The 23,603-nt window shown below is 51.0% G+C and overlaps 1 protein-coding gene across 5 annotated transcripts; it reads right to left on the bottom strand.

The window, feature by feature from the left end:
* Positions 1 to 4,810: 4,810 nt before the first annotated feature.
* pdpr (pyruvate dehydrogenase phosphatase regulatory subunit) lies at positions 4,811 to 23,096 on the bottom strand. 5 transcript variants are annotated; one of them, XR_015928765.1, is made up of 19 exons: positions 22,961 to 23,096; positions 21,375 to 21,630; positions 20,034 to 20,167; positions 19,516 to 19,597; positions 18,578 to 18,741; positions 17,922 to 18,043; positions 17,312 to 17,429; positions 16,441 to 16,590; positions 15,420 to 15,612; positions 15,199 to 15,323; positions 14,327 to 14,482; positions 13,910 to 14,043; positions 13,215 to 13,363; positions 12,498 to 12,610; positions 11,796 to 11,890; positions 11,338 to 11,427; positions 10,578 to 10,760; positions 9,588 to 10,272; positions 4,811 to 9,552 (listed from the first exon to the last, which is right to left on the bottom strand). XR_015928765.1 is itself a non-coding variant. In XM_088614456.1 (18 exons), exons 2-18 carry the CDS (start codon positions 21,617 to 21,619, stop codon positions 9,880 to 9,882), a joined length of 2,646 nt encoding a protein of 881 aa, XP_088470582.1. In that variant the 5' UTR covers positions 21,620 to 21,630; positions 22,961 to 23,096; the 3' UTR covers positions 4,811 to 9,879. The 5 variants fall into 5 exon arrangements, 4 of the variants coding, with proteins under 4 accessions (XP_088470582.1, XP_088470585.1, XP_088470584.1 ...); XM_088614456.1 differs by having other exon boundaries at positions 4,811 to 10,272; XM_088614459.1 differs by lacking the exon at positions 22,961 to 23,096 and adding an exon at positions 22,414 to 22,567 and having other exon boundaries at positions 4,811 to 10,272.
* Between the last annotated feature and the right edge of the window lie 507 nt (positions 23,097 to 23,603).

Here is a 23,603-nt window from a genome sequence, read left to right as displayed (position 1 = left end):
TTTTTTGAGAGGTGCAAAATAGTGAATAGCACATCAATGTGATTTCCAGCAAGTGTTCTGAAACTTAAGTAGCATTATGATCACAGATTTTCTAAACCTCAACAAAAAAAACAATTAGATACTGTGATTAAGGTCAACTAACACTTTCCGAGCCATGGTCTAGGGACAGGATGCAGGAACACTGCTGCTGGAGGGGTGGTCTTCCAGATGAGATGCCTACATGTTCAGTAAAGATCACACAGTGCTGTTTGTTAAAGATGGAGTGTTTACCCCAGTCTCCCGTGTAAAGTCCATTCTGGGCCTGCTCAACCTGGTCTCCATAACTACACCCTTTAAATCAACTGACCACCTTTCCGCCTGCTCCCCTGAGTGGGGTGTTGGGGTATCAGGAAACAGCGATTGCAGGGGATCACCCAGCCAGGGCTGCACTTCAGCAGCAGATCATTTGAGGGGCTTTGAGGCGAAAAGCATGATGTACAAGCAAGGAATTCTTATTCATTGTGTCGCCTCTCCCCCCTCCCCCCAGATTCGAGCCAGATGAAGATGAAGCCTCTCTGATTTGCTGTCAGTAGTCGGGAGTGTATCAGCCCACTCTCTCTGCGCAGGGCACAGTGAAGAGCTGGCTTTTGAGAGGACACAGCTGAAATGTTGCACGTCAGTGTCAGACAGCACGGCTCTCCTCTCGCAGAGAGCCCAACAGAGGAGCAGAACTAAAAAAGAAGTTGTGTGGGTGTAACTCTGAAACACAGAGAAGTGCTGAAGACCTTTTTCCCCGGGAGAACGACTTGTTCATGTGAGGAGCTGGAGGACAGCGAATGGACACATCAAGCTAGTGGCAGAGTTGCTGTGGAATTAGGGGGTAGAGGGAGGCAGGGCTCAGAAATGCGGTCAGGGCAGAATGACACTGAGGAGGGCATCACAGTCCAATAGCTGAGGACCCCTAGAAGTGTCCTGGCGTTCATGTGTGCACTGCCAGTGGCTCAGTGCCCGAACTCCCATCCAGCCACGCGAGCAAGTGAACAGCTACACAGTCAATGTTTCAGGCTATAAACAACATAGCTCTGTCCAAGGACAAGGGAGGTAAGTAGGAAAAAGAACAGAGAGTAGAGAACTCAATCAGCTTTAGGGAAGATGGAAGACAGAATGTGCATTATCTATTTCTCTTTCAGTTCTGCTGTCACTACTTAAGCACACCCACTCTCACTTATACTCCCCCTTTCAGCGGCTCCAGACAAAAGCATTCCAAGTGTCTACAGTGCGTCTGTCACATGGCTAGCAGTATAAAGGACACTGTTGAGATGAGTCATTCCTGAGAGGCTCTGGCTGCAGCCCATAGCACTTCCCCCACAGTCCCCTCCCACCACACCTCTCGGCCTCCACTGCTGCACTGCTCCACTGTGACTGGCACACATCCGGGCTGGCAAGCCTGAAGAAGTGCCATCATCTCTCTTGTTCAGCACGACCTTATTTGACCACCAGAACCAACCCCCTGATCAGAACCAGACTGGGACTGCACGCTGTGACCACACCATGTTTCATTCTATACAGACACATTGCTGATGATCCTGGCCTAAAACCCTCTACATTTGTCTTCAATTAAGCAGTCTGCTCTTGCTGTTTAAAGCTAATTACAATTAGTACTATAGGAAAAAATCAATACGGCAGCATCAGCAATCAATCAACATGACTCCTAGATGAAATTCCATCTCTTTTAGAAAACTAGACCTTTAACACGTTGTGCATCCTTAAATAAATGTTTGGAAAAGAGGGAATCCTGTATCCTGTGAAAGTTAAGGTTTCAGCCCAGGGCCTGCTGTTATTAGAGCCTGATCTCAGTGACTCGCTAGCTAGCTCACCTAAATGGGTCCAAAACAAAGAGGTGGGATTTCAGGATGTTTGCATCAGACTCAGTTGCCCATTTCAGACGACCACCAAAGCGCACCCTGATGTTTTTGACTTGCACTGCCATTTACACCCAAGCCCTGTGAGTGTGCGAGTGTCTTGGCGTTCCCTGGGGGGAGTCAGGAAGAGCTGGCACTGGCCCAGAGCTGCAGGAAGGGCTGGAGGGGGGAGGGGGGCTGTAGACCGGGACGCTGCCACAAAGAGGGCCTTGTGAGAAGCGGGCCCGCCTCTACAATGGCCCCGCTGTGGCCGCCCTGGCCTGGGAGCTGGTAACGCCAGCCAGGCGCAGCGCAGGGGAGGCGAAAGGTGGGGCAGGGGTCTGAGCTTCGCACCCCTGTCTTCCCATCCCAGTGTCAGGGACGGAGGCCCATAGAGCAGCGAGGGAGGGAGATAATCGGATAGCCTTCATCCTGCAGTACAATGGCTGACAACAGGAGTGCCAGAGAGAGAATCCCGCACCCCCTGTCTCACCCCAAGGCTCTCCACCGCATTTACACTTAAATACACTGCCAGGGTGCAAAACACAAAATGCTGGTGGGAACGCAGGCTTTAAAGAACTGTGATGACTAATCCTTTCACTCACTGTGCATCAGGTTTAGATCTCAGTACCATGCTGTGGAGTTCGAAGGGACCTAACCACTTTTAAGATGGAGTTAAACTTAAAGAAACGTAAACAAGTCTCCTTTCATAGCTCAGAAAGGTTTTCATCATACTACAGCTCTGCCCAGAAAACAACAAAATCACCGACCGGAGCACTACTGACAGGGAAACTGCAGATGCCCAGCTGGGAATCACAGAGCGTCACTGCCACCTAGTGTTCTAGGAAAGGAGCTCATGGGAGACTGGACTGTGCCATTAAATCAGGTTTGAATGGAAACACAAACTAATTTCGACCATTGGATTGGAAAAAAAGACTTTCCCAAAATAAACTGACAGGCTGTTCAAATCTTAAAGTATTTCAGAGGTATTCATTTGAGAAATTTTGATTGAACTACACATCAGTTTTTTTCATCCCACCCATCTATTTTCTAACCACTGTTTTCAATACAGGGTTGGGGGATCCAGAGCCCCTCCTGCCAAACAGGTCCAAGGCGGGCTACACCCTGGACAGAACACCAGTCCATCACAGGGCACACACACACACCCTGGACAGAACACCAGTCCATCACAGGGCACACACACACACCCTGGACAGAACACCAGTCCATCACAGGACACACACACACACCCTGGACAGGACACCAGTCCATCACAGGACACACACACACACCCTGGACAGGACACCAGTCCATCACAGGACACACACACACACCCTGGACAGGACACCAGTCCATCACAGGACACACACACACCCTGGACAGGACACCAGTCCATCACAGGACACACACACTCACACAGGACAACAGTCCATCACAGGGAACACACACACACTCACACACCCTGGACAGGACACCAGTCCATCACAGGACACACACACACCCTGGACAGGACACCAGTCCATCACAGGACACACACACACACCCTGGACAGGACACCAGTCCATCACAGGACACACTCACACACCCTGAACAGGACACCAGTCCATCACAGGGCACACACACACACTCACACACCCTGGACAGAACACCAGTCCATCACAGGACACACACACACACTCACACACCCTGGACAGGACACCAGTCCATCACAGGACACACACACTCACACACCCTGGACAGGACACCAGTCCATCACAGGACACACACACACTCACACACCCTGGACAGGACACCAGTCCATCACAGGGCACACACACACACAGGACAACAGTCCATCACAGGGCACAAACACACACACACACCCTGGACAGGACACCAGTCCATCACAGGACACACACACACCCTGGACAGGACACCAGTCCATCACAGGACACACACACACACCCTGGACAGGACACCAGTCCATCACAGGACACACACACACACACCCTGGACAGGACACCAGTCCATCACAGGACACACACACACACCCTGGACAGGACACCAGTCCATCACAGGACACACACACACCCTGGACAGGACACCAGTCCATCACAGGACACACACACACACCCTGGACAGGACACCAGTCCATCACAGGACACACACACACACCCTGGACAGGACACCAGTCCATCACAGGACACACACACACACACCCTGGACAGGACACCAGTCCATCACAGGACACACACACACACCCTGGACAGGACACACACACACACCCTGGACAGGACACCAGTCCATCACAGGACACACACACACACACACACACACACTAGCACCAGGGCCAGTCTTCCCAAAAGTCAATGAACCTGCCGGTACGCCTTTGGACTATGGGAGGAATCTGGAGCACCCGGAGGAAACCCACACCGGCACATGGAGAACAGAAACCGCAAGGCAGCAACGCCAACCACTGCCCCACCACGCTGCCCTTCTTGCATTCCTTAACGGCAAAAACTCACTTTATAACGTGCTCCACTTACTCTGATTCCCAACAAGAACCCTTCTATTGAGGCTTCTGAGGGGTCACTGTAACCAGAATCGCTTCAGAATAACGGCCTGTACTGCTCTCTTCAGTTGGGCTTGGGATTTTTGTACCAGGGCATTCTTGATTTTTAAATACTCATAATGCTTAAAGTAGCCATTTAAAAACAAAAACAACACACTTCACAAAATAAAGCTAGAGATGGTTCATTTATTATCATCCGTGTTCCAAATAATTTAAAATGCTCTGCTGTATTTTTTTTCCCATCTCAAACTTGAAAACATCTGGTGTTCGTGGGCTGTAGCAAACACTTGGCAAGACCAGGATGCATCTTCCCCGAACACCTGAGGCCACGCCAAGACAGCTGCACTGGGAACCGGGCAGTCAAAACAGGAGGCAGGGATGCGTTTTGTACTTGAGAATTTTATTTAAAATAAAGTTTAAAAAGCCAACAGGTACAGGTCACCATATAAATACAGAGCACACAATGAGAGGGCAGGCATCGGTGTTTGGGTGGGAAGATGAGTGCTTAACCTAACAAGGTAAACAGGCCAGATGGCCTCTTCTCATCTGAAGCCTCCTACTCCGTCACAACCCCCGTGCCTGGGGCCACAGAGACACGCTCTCCACGGTTCTGCTGACGTTTGAGCGCAGTCACTTCTAAACCATGAAATTATTCTGCGGAGCGACACAGACTGGTGTCAGGTTAGTAAGCGTAAGGACATTCAGAAACTTTGCCACTGTCGCTCCTGGAGGCTAAAGTATTGCCTGTGTTGTGTTAGTCAGTCCGACTCAACCTGCTCAATCACTGCTGTACATTAGTCTGCAATACAGAGAGGGGTATGTAGCCAATGTGCAATAGAAAACCATCTTCAGTCTTTCATTTTTTTTGCTCAATACCCAAACACTTCTGCCCCATAAGCACTGGCTCATAAGGTACAATTATGTGCATTTTCTCAAGGAAACCCAAAGTGCAAAACCAGACTGTGCTGCTTTCTTCAGTTCTCCTGTAGAAGACAGCAAACATCACACCACATATAAGACAGCTCAAAAGTTTTCCAATTTATGCTCAAGAGGAGTATACAGGCATATCTTGCTGTCATTAAACCATTAAAACTATAAATTTAATAAAAATGGGAACAACAGGATTAAAAACAAATATATACAAGAAGGATAAAATTGAAGCTCCACAAAGACAGACAGTCTGAATGCTGTACTGGTAGTGTTCGGAGAACAGAGGGACATTTGGCCTGCGGGCAGATGTTTAGGAAGTGCAGGGGTGACTGTCAGGCCAACAGTCACACCTTCCTCTCATCCACTCTTTGTAACCAGACTGGCCAGTCCTGGAGCTGAGAAGCCACAGGACCCGTTCTTTTTATTGAATCTGAGCCAATAAGGTGGCAACCTGTTTAATAATTTGGTTCAACATTCACGAACTAAAACGGCAGTACCATTTGCTCCAGGATATGATATGGGGAGTTAAATAAAAGCCCTTCAAAATTCATTCCAGGATTTATGTACAACCAGCTTACTGTTTGGAGCCCCACACACACAAAAATAAGTTACATAAGTAAACAGCAGGTTGTGAAGAAGACTTGGTTCTTAATCCATTTGAGCACATCTGCCTACTCCTGATCTAGACGTTCCTGTGAATCCTGCAGGAGTGGGTCTCTCCAGGATTTCCACACACTGTATAGATGGTGTGCTCTGGAGAGACAGACTCTCATCGCACACCTGGCCATGACAAGAGACCTCATACACACAGGCACGTAGCACAACATAACACAACATACAAAACCCTCTTACAAACACACCAGGGGCTACAGGATGGCCTCACGCTTGTGCCTTTGGTTGACTTCTATATAAGAGTGCATTTCTACACAATCTAAGGCAGAATAAAGAGATCTATAATAAAGTTAAAGTACAAGGTATACAGATCTGCATATACCAATACCAACATCTGCATGATCTCTCTGATCTGCACACACCTTCGCCAGCTTGGCAGTGCAAGCAGAGCTCTCGTTTAGAATTACATGCAAGCAGCTCCAGCTCCTACATTAACACCAGTCTCTCAATTTATGCAGATGGTAGCAGTGTGCTAACTTGCTTCTTATTAAAAAATTCACACCTTACATGTCTGCATGGTAATGCATTACCATAAATCTGTGTTATTACCAACGTTCAGACGAAGGAAAGAATCCTGCCTCTTATGTACACGTCCCTTGAAAAGGTTATTATGCACATGAAGTTCTAAGAAAAATTATTTTAATTCCCCAAAGTCATGGCAGGGATTTGAATTTCTTCATAATTTAATGTAGCTTAATTAGATGTACCTATATTTAAAAAAATGTCCTGCTACACTAAACATCTTGTAAGCTATTCATTATTTAGCCAAAACTTAAAAAACATGCTTAGGGGCTGCGAAACCAACAATAATGCACTAACTAAAAGCACAGGTCCCCTGTAGAATCGCCCTCACCCCTCCCCGCAAGTACCTGGGCGCTGCTCTTAGATCAAGAACAGTACATCTCCCTAGAGCTGGACACACACAGACTGCGGGGCACAGACTCAGAACAGACAGGTTTCACTTCAACTTACAACAACCTACAACAGGACCTAGGATCTGTCAGTGTCCAAGAGGACATAGAACCAAGCTTCAAAAACAAAGTAGCCTTTATTTGTGTTACATTCTGTTCTGGTCATGCAAAGTATATCACTATGTCTTTTGATTTTTTTAAATGACTCAATGTCCCACAAAACTAAAGTGGAGAGGAAGCCTCATTATTAACCTGATAGGAAGATACAGCTGTTTAACAGATCACCAGAGACATGCAAACACACCACAAATGGACAGAAGATGAAAGCAACTTTGGCAATGAAAGGAGAGGATAAGGAGTATTTGATGCCTTTATATCCCTAATAGATCTGTGCCTGTGAATTTCACTGTCCAACACCACCGGTTCTCAATATTGGTCCTGGGACCCCCGTTTCTGTTGGTTTTTATACCAGCTGGGCCCTGAATCACCACAGCTAATTGGTGACTTTAATTATCTGCTTGCTTGTTTAGATGTTGTCTGCATTCTGTCCTTGGCTTCTAAAATACCCTTGCTAAGGTACATTGCCAGCAACATCAGTACACAGACCTTTACAGAACCACTCCTCAACATACTAATCAAGAGTTTTTTGGAATTTCTGACGGAAAAAGTTATCAATGGAAGATTCGTTTATGATGAAGAGACACGGGTGGGACTGACAATGGATCAGATGGCCACAACAAACATTCGTTTTCTCCACCTGCTTAAGCCCAAGCTGTCACATTTCAGCTAACAGAGCAGAGCAGGTCTGAATCTAATGAGACTTCTAACTAGTGAGATCTGAAACTCACCCATTAGCTAGCAATAACACATCCTGTTCAGCATCTGAAGAGCTGAAAGCAAATTTAAAAACAGGGCTAAAGCAGAAAATGGAAATTAATCAGCCTGGTATTAAGAACTCGGGAAAACTGTCAGGCTGGACCCAAAAGTAGAGATAACAGTGGTTCCCCAGAACCAGGACTGAGAATCATGGTTCCACACTCTGTTTAAATCACCATTTCTATACATCAAGCACACCACCCCATAGACACAGGGGAATAAAACGTTACCAAATCTATAAACACAGAAAACAGGATGCTCTTTTGGCATTTCATAAGCTTTGTCTAGAAAAAAAACAGCATCTTAATTAACTTGCATGTATTCATAAATGAGAACCATCACTACTTTGACTTACTAAACGGTGCCTCAGCCACAGAGCAGGACTCGTGCGACTCGAGACGGGGCAGAGAGAGAGTCAGAGGTGGTGCTACAGCTCCTGTGATTCAAGGTGGGGTGGGGGGGGTGATGAAGAGTGAAGTGTGAAGTGTGCTAAGGTCTCTGACCCCTTCGCAGCTTCTCTGTGCCTCTCCTGGAGTGTAAGCCGACGGCTCTTCACTGCGAGACGGGCGATGGCTCTCTGCTGGGCCATTAACAAACTTCATGTTTTTAACTTTGAGGAAGATTACACCATGGAGTCACTTCATATCGACCAGGTCTTTACAGACAAGGATGCTGTGATAGAATAATGACGTCAAGTTAAGATCTTCAACCTGAGCTTCTATCAGGTGATTAAAGCCGATTTATACAGCTGCTGGAGTTCCTGGCAGTGCTGCGACAGAAGCAGAAGTTGATCTGAAGGATCCACAGACCTAGACACAGGGCCCTTACTCACAGCGTCACTAGCAGATTCTTCCAAGCTCCGAAGGTAGAAGCAACAAGCCTCACTTGGAGTGGCCATTAAAAACAAGCGAGGGGATGAAATGATGCCCCCCTTGTCATTGGTGAACAAAGTAAATGTTCAGAGCTCAGAGTAGGATTCCTTCAGATCTGGAGAGCTGCCCAGTGCTTCTGACCTCATTACAGCATTATAACATTCTGCAGAATCAGTGGAACAGCTTGCACATTGTTCACAGAGATTGCTTTGGCTTCTTATTCACTAGACTCCCTTCCTCTGAAGATGGAGACCGCCTTGAAACTCAGGAAGGCTGCATCTACACTGGAGCAAGTGAAGCCCAGATCTACACAGGTCTATTTCAGCAACATCCCCGACCATCAGACCCTGCGCTCAAGGAATACAGGGCATGTCGGAGACTTTTCTGGGATATTGGCAACAGTTGTGGAAAGCGAGCCGATACAAACATCAATGAACTGATTACAACCCAAATCAATTTCTCAGGCCTGCTCTTCAACACCCAGGTTTGGGACCGGTCAACCAGACGTAGCCAGAGCTCTGGCCCAGACGGTCTCCGGGGTTAATGGTGGTTTATCAATGCCCAACATTTTTATGTTCCACCAGCAAACCACCGGGGAGATGTAGAAGATAAACTTCAGATTTTACAAAAAGCGACGTTAAAAACTCCCCCAGCTTAGACAAGCTGACAGGTGCCACGCAGGAGAGTCACCAAGAACTCAGGCATTGCAGTCCTTGTGTTAAAACAAGTGACAATGCAGAATGCAACTCCTCTGCACAAACAAGTTTAAAAACAGGACATTTCTTGTCACAACACAGGCATTCAAGTCAATGCACTTTGACCTGACGCCACGCCTTTATCTGGTAAAAACCTTATTCCGCCTGGGGACGGACAGTTCAGGCGTCATCAACGCCACCAGCCGACTGGTCTTAGATTGTCACAAGCGTTACGAGAGATTGTTGGACAGACTTGACCGAGGAGTTCGAACATTCAGAGGGAAGGATGGCTTCTCTGGTTTGAAACGACGCGTTCTTCTCTCGGGCTGGTTACGAACCCTGAACCGACAGGGTCGTTAACAGCCGACACGCAGCAGAGGTTTGGTGTTGCAGAGGTGAGGGGGAGAGCGAGTGCGAGCAGCTCCAGCGTGAGAGAGACGGGAGCCTGGAGGAGCGATGGGGATGAGGGCTCAGCCGCTGCCCCTGCTGCTCTTACTTGCCCTGGAAGCTGCTGAGCTCCATGTCGTCCTTGCGGCGGCGCTGCTGGGCAAACAGGGAGCTGAAGGGGTACAGCTTGGCCTTGGCGGGGTACCGCTGCCCGCCGATGTCGACCTCGTAGTCGCCGCGGTTGATGAAGTCGGGCGTGACGACGGCGGGGGGCCGCGGCGAGACGAAGCCCAGGCAGACGTGGCGCTCCAGGGTGTAGCTGTAGGCGCTGCTGCTGGTCACGCCCACCAGCTGCCCGCTGCGGTAGATGGGCTCCCCCCACCAGGGCCACAGGTCCAGCTCGGCGTCGTGGTCCTCCAGCACCAGCATGATGAAGCGCCGCGCCACGCCCTCCTGCCGCTGCTTCATCAGGGCCTCGCGGCCCAGGAAATCGGTGCCCTGCGTGGGCACAGAGCGAGAGTGAGCGAGAGTGAGCGAGAGTGAGCGAGAGTGAGCGAGAGTGAGCGAGAGTGAGCGAGAGTGAGCGAGAGTGAGCGAGAGTGAGCGAGAGTGAGCGAGAGTGAGCGAGAGTGAGCGAGAGTGAGCGAGAGTGAGCGAGAGTGAGCGAGAGTGAGCGAGAGTGAGCGAGAGTGAGCACTGGAGTGTTGGGATGCTTTCAAACCTGGAAATAGACAGAAACACAGCCCCCAGATTAAACTGAGAGAGGAGGAGGTGAAAGTACTTCAGCAAGTCCGACGTCTCACCTTGTCGAATTTGACCCTGAACTCGCGGCCACACTCCAGCGGGGTGGTGAAGGTGTCCAGGTCCTGACCCCAGAAGGCAAAGAACTTCTCGATGCGCAGGCTGCGCAGGGCGTAGTACCCCGAGTTCCGGATCCCATACTTCTGCCCTACGGACATCACCTCGTTGTACACGTGCAGCGCATACTGAGAGGGGGGAAGAGGAGGAGGGTGAATTCACACAGTCTGCTAGAAATGCATCCCTAAGTCCAACAGTCTGGGATCGCTTGTGAATTCTTCTTGAGTGACTGTGCAGGCAAAAGACTCTCCAGCTGTGTTCAGAAATTTAAATGCAGCTCACATTTGCTCTTGATTTGCAAAACTGTAGCAGGGTGACTAGCTTCTGATAAGTTTAAAGGGATGCCAGGACGCTGAGACCAATAGCAAAAAAACAAACAAAGATGATTAAGTACGGAGTGTGAATCTTAGACTTTCCCTGGACAGCCCTGTCTTGAGACGTCTGGATGCTACACTAATAGAAATCCCAAACAGTCTGGGCTTGCTGGTATCTGGTATCGCACCAATGACTTTTCACTGTCGCTGGCAAGCTCACCCTAGTCTGCCTACGCAACCTGGGAGGGCGACGCACTCGCACAAAGGACCAGCTCGCCTGCGCCCCCCCCTTTCTACACCCTCGGTGAGCTGCGTGCAGGGAGACAGGGGGCGCAGTTGGCATGAGGAGGAAGGGGGGAGGCGGCTGGACCCTCTGCTCTCGGAGCCTTACCTCAATGGGGATGTAGAGCATGAATCCAGGCTCCCCCGTGTGCGTCATGCTCATCACGCGGATGCCATTGGCGTAGCCCACACTCATTTCCTGCCAAGACAGCACACTCAGAAGCACGCCCCCTAATGGCCGATAACTCACCGCCATGCCCAACCAGCAGAAGAAGACCTTGTGCAGAGAGGACCTAAAGAACACAGTGCAAAGCCAGGACAAGCTGAATAACCTGGAAGGCTACGATGAACAGATGCGGGCCCGGGTGATGTCACGTTCATTGTAGCCAATAAAGAACAGCACTCTTTTACCAAGTAACCCTGCAGCCACAGATTCTTAGTTTAAGGCAGGAGTCTTTCTCCTGGTGTGTGGAGGGGCTGGGGGGGTGGTTCGGTGTCCAGTCCACACAGAACCGCCACGCTACACTGCGTCAGGACTGGCGCGCCGCAGGAGGGAGGGAAGCCCACCTTACAGAAGAGCGAGGGGAAGTGGTCAGGAGTCATGGGGACGTAGGACAGCTCCGAGAGAACGTCCATTGCGCGCGGTCCAATCAGGTTCAGGGCTGGAAAGACCGGAGGACAGAGGTCAGAGAGGTCAGAAAGGACCCGTCACAGGACACTGGACAGCCACACTGACTTCTGAGCCGCACCTCAAGGGCATGGAACAAAAGAGGCGATTATATTAATTAGCAATTAAATCTAATCTAGAACCTTTTAAGTTTTCTAAATGCAGGCAATCCGGCTATTCTGACTGTTCCCTTTAAAACTTATGTCAGATGGTTTTACTTGTATTATGCCATCTGGTTCTGGTAATCAAAGTGAGCTCAAATTTCTTGCACCGTTTTAGCTTGTGACTTCTGGGAATACACACATCTATTTGTTTTTCCACAGTGAAGGAGTGTAAACACGTAAATGTAAAACTATTTTGAAGGATTGAGTTTATCCCAAGGATGAGCTCTTCAAAATGAGTTAGTGTGAAGAGACTAAAGCAAAACATTTGAAAAGTTATTGAGGTTTTCTTCCACGTGTGTTGCATCACAGCCTGCAGACATAACACTCGAGGAAAGGAGAGAGTCAGACGTTCAAACACCTGCCAAAGCCCTTAGCAGAACCCATGACAAGAGCCAGGTGCGATCACACCCCTCCGCGGCGACAGGGCGGGGCTCTCACCTGTGTACTTCCAGGTCACGTCCTCCAGGTGCAGCTGGGGGTCACTGCGCATGTGCTTCCTGATCCAGGCCCAGCAGTGCACCTGCTGGTCAGTGGGAGAGATGATGAAGAAGCTGGGGGAGAGAAAAGCTGGGATGAGCTGCTTTTTTCCTGCGCACACACATCAGCAAGTCGCTTCAGGATTGCCTATCCGGGCAGGATACACCTGGACATCACACACGGACATGCACACTCTCACACCAGGGCCTGTTTTCCCAGAAGCCCATTAGCTCACCAGCACGTCTGTGGACTGTGGCTGGAAACCAGAGCAGCCGGAGGAAACCCATGTGAACGCAGGGAGAACACACAAACTCCACACAGACAGCACCCCAGGTGTGGAATTGAAGCCAGGGCCCCAGCGCTGCGAGGCAGCAATGTTAATCACTGGGCCACAGTGCCACAATAAACTGTATATCCTTACTGTCTTGTCAATGCTTACATGCACTGTCTAGAACATGCAAACGGTCAACAAAGTCTTCTCCACCGTGAGCTTCATTCGGTGTTTCTGGTTTGATATCAGTCACTCTGGGGCTGCTTCTTGGGGAAGAAGCATTCCCGAGAATTCCCTTCATTTCCCCTCCAGGCCCTCACGCTCTGAGCGCCAGTCCGCGCAGCCTGCCGGTCTCCCGCTGAGCCCCAGGGGCCCCGTGCCCACCCTTCACCCCCCACCCCGCGCACCTGTTCTTGCTGAGCCGCACCACGCTGCAGTCGTTCTCGTAGCAACCCCGCTCGTTCAGCATGCCCGTGTGGACAATGTGCCCGACGGGCACGTCCAGGTCATTGGCGCAGAGGTGCTGGAGCAGCTCCAGGGCCTGGTCCCCAGTAGACTGGCAGGACAGAGAGAGAGGTGAGCAGAAGAATCTTCCCCACTCTCAAACAACCACACAACTCTGTAGACGGAAACCGGGCTCAATCTACAGCCTTCTGATTAAATTCCAAAGGATTCCCACAATACCATAAAACTGAACACCCCAAAACAACAACGTCTCCTCAACCCTTTTGCTTTCTTTTTCACAGAACAGATGCTCAGTACAAACCAACTGCTTTTATCAATGGTGTTAGTAGTGTGTTACTAGTGACAGCAGTACTGTGCACATTAGTCACAATGGTAATGCACTATCTAAACATGTTTTTATGGCGATTATGTGCTTTCCTCTGCTCTCCGAGTTCTTATGGAGGTGTGGAAATGAGGTTTATGGCTTCCAGGAACAGAGGCCCCGTGTGAGCTCAGCCCAGGATCTAACCCCTGCCCTACAGCTGTGTGTAGTGTAGCTGCACCACAAGCCCCTCCAGGCCCACTCCTGTTCTCTGGCTGAGCATGACGACTCCTTGCCATGCAGTGCCTGGAAGCCAGGCTGAAAGGCGTGACTCACGCTGAGCTCGAACTTGGTGAAGGAGGACATGTCGATGACGCACACAGCCCCCTTACAGCACTTCACCTCCGCGCCCACGATGTCAAACCAGTCGGGCTTGTAAAAGGTCTTGCTCTGATCCAGGGCCAGGAGGTCTGAGGACAGAGCATAGACAGGAGCACACATCTCACCTTTCTGGAGTAAAAGCATGTCACGTGGCCTAGAGGCATCCATGAGCGGGAGTCTCTCTAATCTAATCTTGCAATCTCACAGTTATTATTCAAATTAATTCTTTACTGTTGCTTTTCCCCATGTGAAAGGTAAGATGGCGAACTCTGTATCATCTTAAGCCTCAAGAATCAATGAGCCAAAGTGCCGAAACCGGACATATTCCTGAGCGCAGAGCGCAGGAGGCTGATGGGTGGGGGGGCGTCTTACCTTTCCCAGATGGGACGAAGTACTTGGCCCTCTCGAACCCGTGCTTCTCCATCCAGCGGGCTCCCTGCGCGTCGAGCCGGTCGTACAGAGGAGAGGTGCGAAGCTGTCGCCCGGTCTGGAAGTCCCAGCGTGGCACCTTCAGCTCATAGATCAGGGCTGCAGGCACACAACGTGTCCCGAGCTGCATCAGGCCTCCCAGCGACACCTGGAGCCCAGACCCCCGACCACTGCCCCTCATGACAGCCCCTACAGCTCACTGGCACTGAACACCACTATCCCTACTGCACAAGGGCAACCAAGAACTGGCAAACCGACGGGGTGCAGCAGACACCGTTTACCTGCACCCCATTAATTAACTCCTGGTGGCCCAGGGCATCATGAAATGGCCTTTAAAACGCAGCACTGATTGGAAGTAGGTCCCCTCCTTAGACTTTATTCCAGGCTTTGATGATGAATTCTAACTGAAAATGTTCTCAATTTAACATGAGAGCTAAATGATATTTGTGTCTTCCTGCCACTTACACAATTCTGTGTTCAGCTGAAACATTATATACATGCTCCCAGCCATGTATATAATGTTCATGTTATTTCACTGCGTCATTGTCTCCGATAATAAATAAATCCAGGTGTGACAGACTATCGATGGCTATATGCTGTATGGAAACTGCAGTAATTAAATGACTAATCGCGATGATCGTTTAATAAGTGGCTTTAAAAGAAGCTTTATAGATCTCCATGCTGCATGTCTGAAACGCGGGTTTCGAGCTACGCTAGCTGGGCTGCTTTCCCCGCCGGCCCCCGCCGGCCCCCGCCGGCCCCCGGCGGCCCCCGGCGGCCCCCGGCGGCCCCCGGCCCCCGCGGGCTGTACTCACGCATCACCTCCATGACGCGGTGCCGCAGGAAGGTGCGACTGCTCTGCAGGTTTCCGAAGCGCTTGATGTCCAGGGGCCACACGTTGTCCGAGGGATACCCATACGTCATCCACTCCGCCAGGTACCTGCGGGCGACGCCAGAGGGGGGCGGCACTCAGAACGCGCTGGGGGCGCGCGTGCTGCCCTGCGGAAACCTCTCCAGGACGCGCGGGCGTACTCACTTCCCGGCTCCTCCGGCCAGCGACAGCCCCGACGAGTTCATGCCTCCCAGCACGAAGTACCCGCTCACAGTGGGCGTCTCCCCCATGAGGCAGCGCATGTCCGGGGTGAAGGATTCTGGGCAGTTGACCAGCTGGTGGATTTCACAAGAATCCAGGCTGGGCATGCGGCGCAGGAGGGCGCTCAGCATGGGCTCTGCGGGCACAGCAGGGCGAAGACACGGGTTTGAACGGGGAAAGCAGCACGAACAAGGCCGACACTGGTGAAGAATTCAAGGCTTAAAAGCAGACGTGGATCACAACTCTTTAGAGTCTTTAGACTCAAAAAAGCACTTGAAATTAGTAAAACTAAATTTCAATGACAGTTTGTGAACTGTAGTTTTTAAACAGATAACCTTACCTACTGCAAGCACCCTGGAAGAAACAGTCTGCCAGGTCACTACGCTAACTGTGTGTTTAAGGCGTTTTAAGCAATATACGTAAATATTTTAAACTGAAAACACAAGGCACTTCTGTACACAAAGGGTTGTGGGAGTATAAAACAAGCCACCAAACCATGTTGACGAGGACAAGATTCTTGGACCAACCTGCCACTTTAAAACGAGGCTAATATACCAAAAACATCAATAACAACCATCTGCATCAACACACGTGGCTCTGTGTCAGTATTATTGTGCCTGAGACAGAAACCTTGTTTCAGGCCAGTGACTCAATGAAGTCATTCAAAAAGCAAGGCCACAGTTAATGCAAAATAATTCAAAGAGTTCAAAAAGTGCAGCCTTGTATAATTTAATGACATTGAAATGAACACATTGGCTCTGTGAACCAAGCTCAGTTCTGATGTGTTTGACAATGCCAACTTTTATTTTTCACACAATCAGCTGGAATGATTGTTGGGATAAAACTGTTCGTTACTCATTGCATATCCCGTCCTGCCAATGAATAATTCTCCAGTGCCCCCCCACAATTCCCCCTCCCCCTGTTCTTGCCCTCAACACGACGAGCCGGCGCCCCCGGTGCGCACCAAAGTGATCCCAGTCCTCCTGCAGGCCCTGGATCTCCAGCTGGTTCCTGCCCTCGGTGAAGATGGGTTTGGGATTTTTCTCGAAGCCCCCCGACAACACCCCCCCCTGCCAGGCCCGCACGTAGATCCGCCCGTCCAGGTCCATGACCACTGTGGGCACAGAGAGAGGCGGGCGCGTCAGCGACGTCAACACAGAGGAGTCAAACAAGGACGTCTGCCTTTCCAGCACAGACCCTGAAACCTACCGACTTCAGACGAAACAAGCAGGAAGCATTAAACAACAACACTCCACGACGTGCAGCAGGGCGGACTTCATGAGAATTTAACACCCGTCAATTCACTTATCCCTGATTCAATCTGGCCAGCCAGGTTAAGTTCAACTGGAAAAGGAGCTTCGCAGCAAACTAGTGAGCAAGTGAGTCTTACCGACAGTTTTGCTGCCCATTTCATTACGGGGAGGCATGATTATCATGGAGGCAGAGAGGGAAAGTGCAGGCTGATGCCTGTTTTAGCTGATTACTATACGCTTGCGATCACTGACCAGGCAAAACAGACAACAAGCTCATTTAAATTAATTTAAAGCCAACGCAGTGGTACTTTAATTATCGGGAGGGTTATTCGTGTTTTTTAACCATACAGACTATATACTGCGGTGCACTATATGACAGTATGGGGGTGGTCTTGGCGAGATGTGAATTTGGCCAATAGAGAGGATTCTGTGCACCGAACCCTCACGAATGTCGAGACCCTTCTGTGCTTCATCCCCTGATATTGCACTTCCAGCAGCAGCGCTGCCCGGACTCGGACTGCAGCCCGTCACAGCTGGTCCCCCCACCCTCCTGTCCCGGGGGGCGCCGGGGGGCTGTCTTACCTGGAGTGTGCGGGGCCAGGGGCCGGGGCAGGGGCTTGGTCAGGAGGTAGAAGTGCTCGCAGGCGTGCAGGGGCACCGACACGCTCTCCTCGCTGGCCTGGCCCAGCTCATACGCCCACTGCCAACACAACACAGTCACCAGGCAGGCTGGCACGGGACACCCCCACCGCTACAACACGCACACACCTTCTGAACGCGCGCAATGAATGAGCTGCTTAAATAGCAGCATTTACAAATGGTTTCAGGATTTTAGCCCAGCATGACTCCGAGACCCATTGATTTTTCCCTGAACATTTAACGGTGCCTAAATATTTCTAGAAAATGTTTTTCCTCATTTAACCTTCCTCAATAAAATGTCAAAAGCTCATTTATACAAGCAAGTACTACAGTACTTAGTGTTTCACATCATAAAAGTGGCACAAACTACCAGATTTCTTCTGCAGTGGAGAAGCAAGTCTTGTTCCTTGCTTGTGAAACTAATGTAATTTGTGTTGGGGTAATTACTGCGATTTCCTTGCTCGAATACCCCAGCGTTTCGCTCCCGAGCCCGTGGAGCACATGCCATAGTGCCCACGCATGGTGCCCTGTGAGCTGAAAGAGGCCCACCCACCTGCCCTGCGCAGTTCACGAAGTAATCGCACTCGATGGGCCCGCGGTCCGTCTCCACGCCATGCACGTGGCCCTTCCGGACCAGCACGTGGTTCACACTGGTGCGCTCGTGGATCTGCACGCCTGTGAGACAGCGCGGGGAGGGGCAGGAGAGAGGTCAGAGCGCAGCGTCACCGGGGGGTCCAGTCTGCACAGAAGCACACAGGTGCTCCCGTGGGGTTTTCTTACTCTGCACTGTGGCTCTGGCGGCCTCACTAGAGAAATAAGCCTATGCAAAGAGAAAAGATTACCCCAGAAATCCAAAACAAATGATCATCTTTAACCACTAAGGAACTCCCATGTGTCGGTGGCACAGGGGTGCAGTGGTTAACACTGCTGCCTCGCAGTGCTGGGGTCCTGGCTTCAATTCCAGACCTGGGGTGCCGTCTATGTAGAGTTTGTATGTTCTCCCCACATTTGTGTGGGTTTACTCCAGGTGCCACAGTTTCCTCCCACAGTCCGAAGACACATTGGTAGGTTAAGTGCCTTCTGGGACAACTGACCCGGGTGCGAGCGACCTGTGACCCCGAATTAGACAAAGCAGTTTGGAAAACGGATGGATGGAACTCCCATTTACTTGACAGTTCAGGTGAAGAGTCCCTTCCCACTCAAACTCACCGTGCTGGGCAGAAGCCACCGCCAGGGCATGGTTCACATCAGGCGGCGAGACTACAGCGTCCCCGGGCACATGGACAGCCCCCACCAGGTCATGAATATTTACCAAGGGGTGGAGCGCCGACACCTGTTTGGGGGTGATGACATCACACTGGATCCCTATCACCCTGACAACAGGAAGAGGACACAGGTCTACAGATCCACCAAGACACAGAGCAGCAGCTTTCCTCTGACCTACACGGGCGTACAGAGTATCGGCCCCTCCCTGGATCTCTTCCACACTTGGCTGGGTTGCAACTTTAAGCTGCAACTCATTTGAACTTTTTTCTGCATAAATAGCAAAATATATGTAACATTTTGATGGGGCATAATCATCTTTATCGTAAAATAGTTTAAGGCGAAACAGAAACTGAAATATCCAGCTTGGAACAGTATTCACCGCCCTGAGACCTTGACCATTCAATTTTGAGTTGCTCCCCCTTTTGCAGTAATTACAGCCTCCAGTCCTCTGCAGTACATTGTAACCAGCTTTTCACATCTTGCAGGTTTGATTTTTCACCCACTCTTCCAGAGGAAATTCGCTCCAGCTGTTGCAGGTTACTGGGGGAGCACTGGTGTACAGAAGTCTTCAGTTCCTGCCACAGATTTTGTCTAGACCTTGACTGGGTCACTCAAAGACTCCCACCTACTTCTCTTCAAGCCAGTAAGGGGTTGCTTTGTGTTTATCCTGCTGAAATACGAATCTCCTGATGAGCAACCCACGCCATTAGTCGGCAAACACCATGCTTTAATGTGCAGATGGCGATTTGTGAGTGAGGAGTAGTTCTCTTCTTTCTCCAGGCACAACACTCGGTATTGAGGCCAACGAACCCAATTTTTCATCACATTTTTTTCCACATCAATGCAGGAAAAAAGCCGACAGGCACGCCAGGAGTACTCACTTGAGGCGGGAGGCCAGGCGTTTCAGCGAGATGAGGCGGTCCTGATTCTGGGCCAGGCAGAGAGACCCTGTCCTCACGTACCCTGGAGAGTACAAAGGGACGTCATTCCTCCAGCCCAGCAGAGCCTCCAGCGGCACAGAGGAACTCCGCCAGTCACTGTGTTAGGTTATTCCACAAACACAAAGAGTGAGAAAACTCGGGCTCCAGGAAATAATGCATGGCTCTTACTCAAACAGTCCAGACCACTGGTCTTCAACCAGGGCTTTAAAGTGAAAAGTACTTAAAATCCATGTTGTAACGAAAGGTCTCAAGAAGGTTAAAATCAATTCATTTTTTTCTGCTTTGCAAAGAGGGTATTTCCGAGATGCCATATGGATCTGGACACCTCCCCCTACCCAATTATAAGCTGATGATGGGTTATGGACTATTGTGTTCTAAACGCGCACTGTCACATTAAGAACTCCTGCTGACAGACCGTGAGTCGTGTCAGTGCCGAGACCGGACTCGGCAGCACCTACCAGTCTTCACCCCAGTCTCCGCCTCCAGCTGCTGGTAGAGCCTGTTGGAATAGTCTGCCATCCGGCTCTCGACGAACATGTGCTTGACGGTGCTGACGATGCCGGCACACAGCCGTGTGGTCCCCGCGCCCAGCCTGGCACACACAAGACGGATAAGATCACGTTATTGGCCATATACAATTTCCTTTATCAAGAATTTGTCTTTTCGCAGACCCCAGCTTGCTCTCCATGAGATGCACAGACAGGGAGAGAAGCTGGGGGTCAGAGCACAGGGTCAGCCATCTATACGGCACCCCTGGAGCAGTTGGGGTGAAGGGCCTTGCTCAGGGGCCCAACGGAGTAGGGATTCCTCTACCGGCTGGGGGATCCGAACCGGCAACCTTCCAGCCACAGGCGCAGATCCTGAGCCACTGAGCCACCGCTCTGTCAGAGGAGGATACGCAGACAAGAGGCTACTCTGACAGCCTGGACCCCACTGTGGAGCTGAGAGTTAGAGGGCTGCTCTGCCTGTGTAGCGCACACACAAGAGTCAAGTCCTCGGCTCTTTTCCTGGTGCGTTTGTAGTGCATCTGTAGTCTTCAAAACTCAAGGTGCTCACTTTTGTTGCAATGTGAGCTCTGGATTCTGCAACTGCAGAATTTACAGTGAACAACAAGCCCTTTACCATAGCAAGAGAGAGGCAGACTTCCACTGCAGAGCAGAGAGATCTAATTCAGATTTTAAAGATGCAAATTCCTCCTTATCTGCAGATAACACGTGTTGGATACATTAACTAATTTTTCATTCTTGGACATAAGACATTTAAATAGGTTTGCTTTTCATCTGTAAAACTTCTACATCTCCACCTGGTCCCTTTCACATGTACAGGAGGAAATTTTTGATAAAGGCTGTTTTACTTGTGCCTCTGTAAACATGCAATGACACATTATGGAATTATGGAATAAGATTACAGGTATTCGGGGAGAACACAGAGACCTCAGAAGTATTTACACCTACACAAATAAATCCTGAGAATTTAGACAGCATTTTCATCCCAAAACACAGGACAGAGCCCACTTCATCCACTACGCCTGTGATCAGGAGTGTTACCTCACTAACTGAATTAAGGAAGAAAGACTGTGCAATCCCAAACCTGAAGTCCAGCTACCATTCTTACTCTCATCAGCAGTGCCAGGGAATCTTTAATGGCCAAGTAGCAGCAATGTACTGCGCCTCCAAACGCACATCGCCTCTCCCCCTTCTCCATACTGGGGCGCTGGTTTGGAAACTCGGGGTTCACAGGACGGAACACCACCGTCGAGGTCTCCCCGCAAGCAGGTCAAAGGTGGCGGCGGAGCTTACCTGCCCTGCTCCAGCAGCACCACGTCCTTCCAGCCCAGCTTGGCCAGGTGATAGGCCACCGACATGCCCACGATGCCCCCTCCGCAAATGACCACGCGGGCCTGGGAGGGCAGGGGGGTGGGGTGCGACTCCCCCGCGGTGGCCAGGCTCCTAGGAGACCCCCATCGGCGCCGCACGCCGAGCAGCAGCTGGGGGAACAGGGCGGAGGACAGCAGGGCCCCCGAGCTGCGCGCACTGCCGCGCATGGCGCCGCCACCTGCAGGGGCAGACACACGCAGTCAGCCCTCCGCGCAGCGGGCACAGGAGCACGAAACCTGTACCTCCGAGATCCGCTCTCGGAGATCAGGCCTTCTGTGCCTTTGCAGGTAGTTAGGCTCTTGCAAAACACACTGCGTGCCGTGCGGTCCGCCACAGCTCACCAGCCTGAATTCAATCCCGAGCACCGACCTCCGCTTGGAGGCAGAAGGAAGAACAAAACTGCGTCGCGTTCGCCCTTGCGAGTGAAGCCTCCCAGGATCTGAGTAGTATCCCCGGCCCTACTACAATGACAAGTGGTGCAGCAGGGGGGCGGGCCGCCCGGCGGTCGGGGCTGCCGCGGGCGGTGACCCTGTGCCACACGGGCGGCACGTAGCGCAGGCAGCCCGGCCCGGAGCCCGGAGCCCGCCCCGCCCGCGCACTCCCCTGCCATAGGCGTCTTCTGGGCAGCTGGAGTCATCACTTACCAGCTGAGAGAGCCGAGGTGCGCCGCTATCGCAGCCAGGGTGAATCCCCTCTTTGTCCCCCGACGAAACTCCAGAGAACCCCCCCCGCCGCCGCTCGCTGACCCGTTCAACCCGAGCTCCGTGCCTTGTACCGGCGCTCAGCTCGCACCTGTTGGCAATCTCTGAGGCAGCCCCAGCCGCCGGCCTTCCCTGCTCTCTTCTCCTTTCCCAGACAGCTTCCGCGCTGCTGCCTGCCTGCCTGCCTGCCCCGCACGTCCTCACGAAAGCACCGCGACCCGCCGCGTCCCCCAGGGCAGCCAGGCGGCACTCGAACTAACCCGTCTTCCCTCTACGTCCGGGCCTAAATCCGGGAGTTAAATCCCCGGACCTCGCTTCTAATCCCGGAGCTCAAGAGCATTTGCAGGATCGACGCGGTCAAACGAAGCTCTACTGCGGAGTGACCTGAGGGGGAGAACCCGTGCGCGGCGCGTCACGCCTCTGCGTGGACTACAACTCTGCGCCGGGACGTCACGACGAGCGTGGCCAATGGGCGGGCAGCACGGTGCCACACCCTCCTCTGCTCCCCAGCTCCTCCACTCACGCCCGTCGACACATGATATTGTTTTCAAAACATCACCCAGGCAGCAGTAACTTTTGTTATCGAGGTGAAAGGGTATACTATACCGTTCCTCTTGCCTAAGACCAGAGGCGCGCAATAACATTTTCCGGCTATTTAGGTCTAAATTAATTTCCCTTTTAAATAATGTTCACCATTTGGGCGGCGTGAGTACATGACCGGAGACAGTAATTTTTTAAAAGTTTTAATTTGTGAAGTGCACCGAGTGCTGCCCGTTTCTGAAAAATAAATAAAATAAAACATCTCACCAGCTCGAAACTTTGGAGGTTTGGGGGGGGGTCGGGTGTATCTGAAGAAGGCCGTGGCGTGTCGTTGAGGTTTCTGCAGCACTCTTTTGCTGGATGTTGTTGCTTTGCTCTTGGTGTCCCTTCCTAGGCGATGTGTCCTTGGTGGCGCTGTGCTGTAGAAGGTCATCTGATCGCAGCAGGCGCTAGTGGGTACTGACTGTCCTCCCTCTCCAAATGTCATTGCTCTCAAAAACAACTAAAAGTTGTCGACCACTAAAGGCGGGGGTCTTTGTTTTTGAATAAAGTCCAAAGGCAAGGGGTGGTTTTATCAATTACACTGTCCTTGGTGGGTTTGTTTTTCATTCTTTGGTGTAGAAAAGCCCGTCATTAAAGAACTGTCCCGACGCAAACTCACTTCAAATGGTCTCCAAAACAAATTCGGGCAAAGCTTAATTTAAACACGTGTGTGTGTGTGGTGATTAAACTATAGATGATTCTCCTGGTTATTGACGGAATCTTCAGATACTGCGGGATTTGGACTGACGCAATTAAGAGTCCAGAGCTTCGCCGCCACAAGCGCTCGGTACCTCAGAGCTGGGTGCTGTATCTGTTGGAACAGGCCAGAGCCTTAACTACTGAATCCTCTTTTAAAATATTTACAATG

The sequence above is a fragment of the Lepisosteus platostomus genome, chromosome 20, assembly GCF_059453375.1.
Source record: "Lepisosteus platostomus isolate fLepPlt1 chromosome 20, fLepPlt1.hap1, whole genome shotgun sequence".
In the NCBI taxonomy this organism is placed as follows: Eukaryota; Metazoa; Chordata; class Actinopteri; order Semionotiformes; family Lepisosteidae; genus Lepisosteus; species Lepisosteus platostomus.
Note: the sequence above shows the minus strand (reverse complement) of the source record. Positions and strands in the feature narration are given on the sequence as shown.

What these genes read in the sequence shown, in the direction of transcription:
- pdpr (XM_088614456.1), bottom strand. Translation starts at nt 21,619, where the DNA reads ATGCGCGGCAGTGCGCGCAGCTCGGGGGCCCTGCTGTCCTCCGCCCTG. An exon ending in CTGGCCGGAGGAGCCGGGAA is followed by an intron (nt 15,324 to 15,419) that starts GTGAGTACGCCC and finishes CGTCGCCCGCAG; the next exon opens with GTACCTGGCGGAGTGGATGA. An exon ending in CGTGACCTGGAAGTACACAG is followed by an intron (nt 11,891 to 12,497) that starts GTGAGAGCCCCG and finishes CGGTCTTTCCAG; the next exon opens with CCCTGAACCTGATTGGACCG.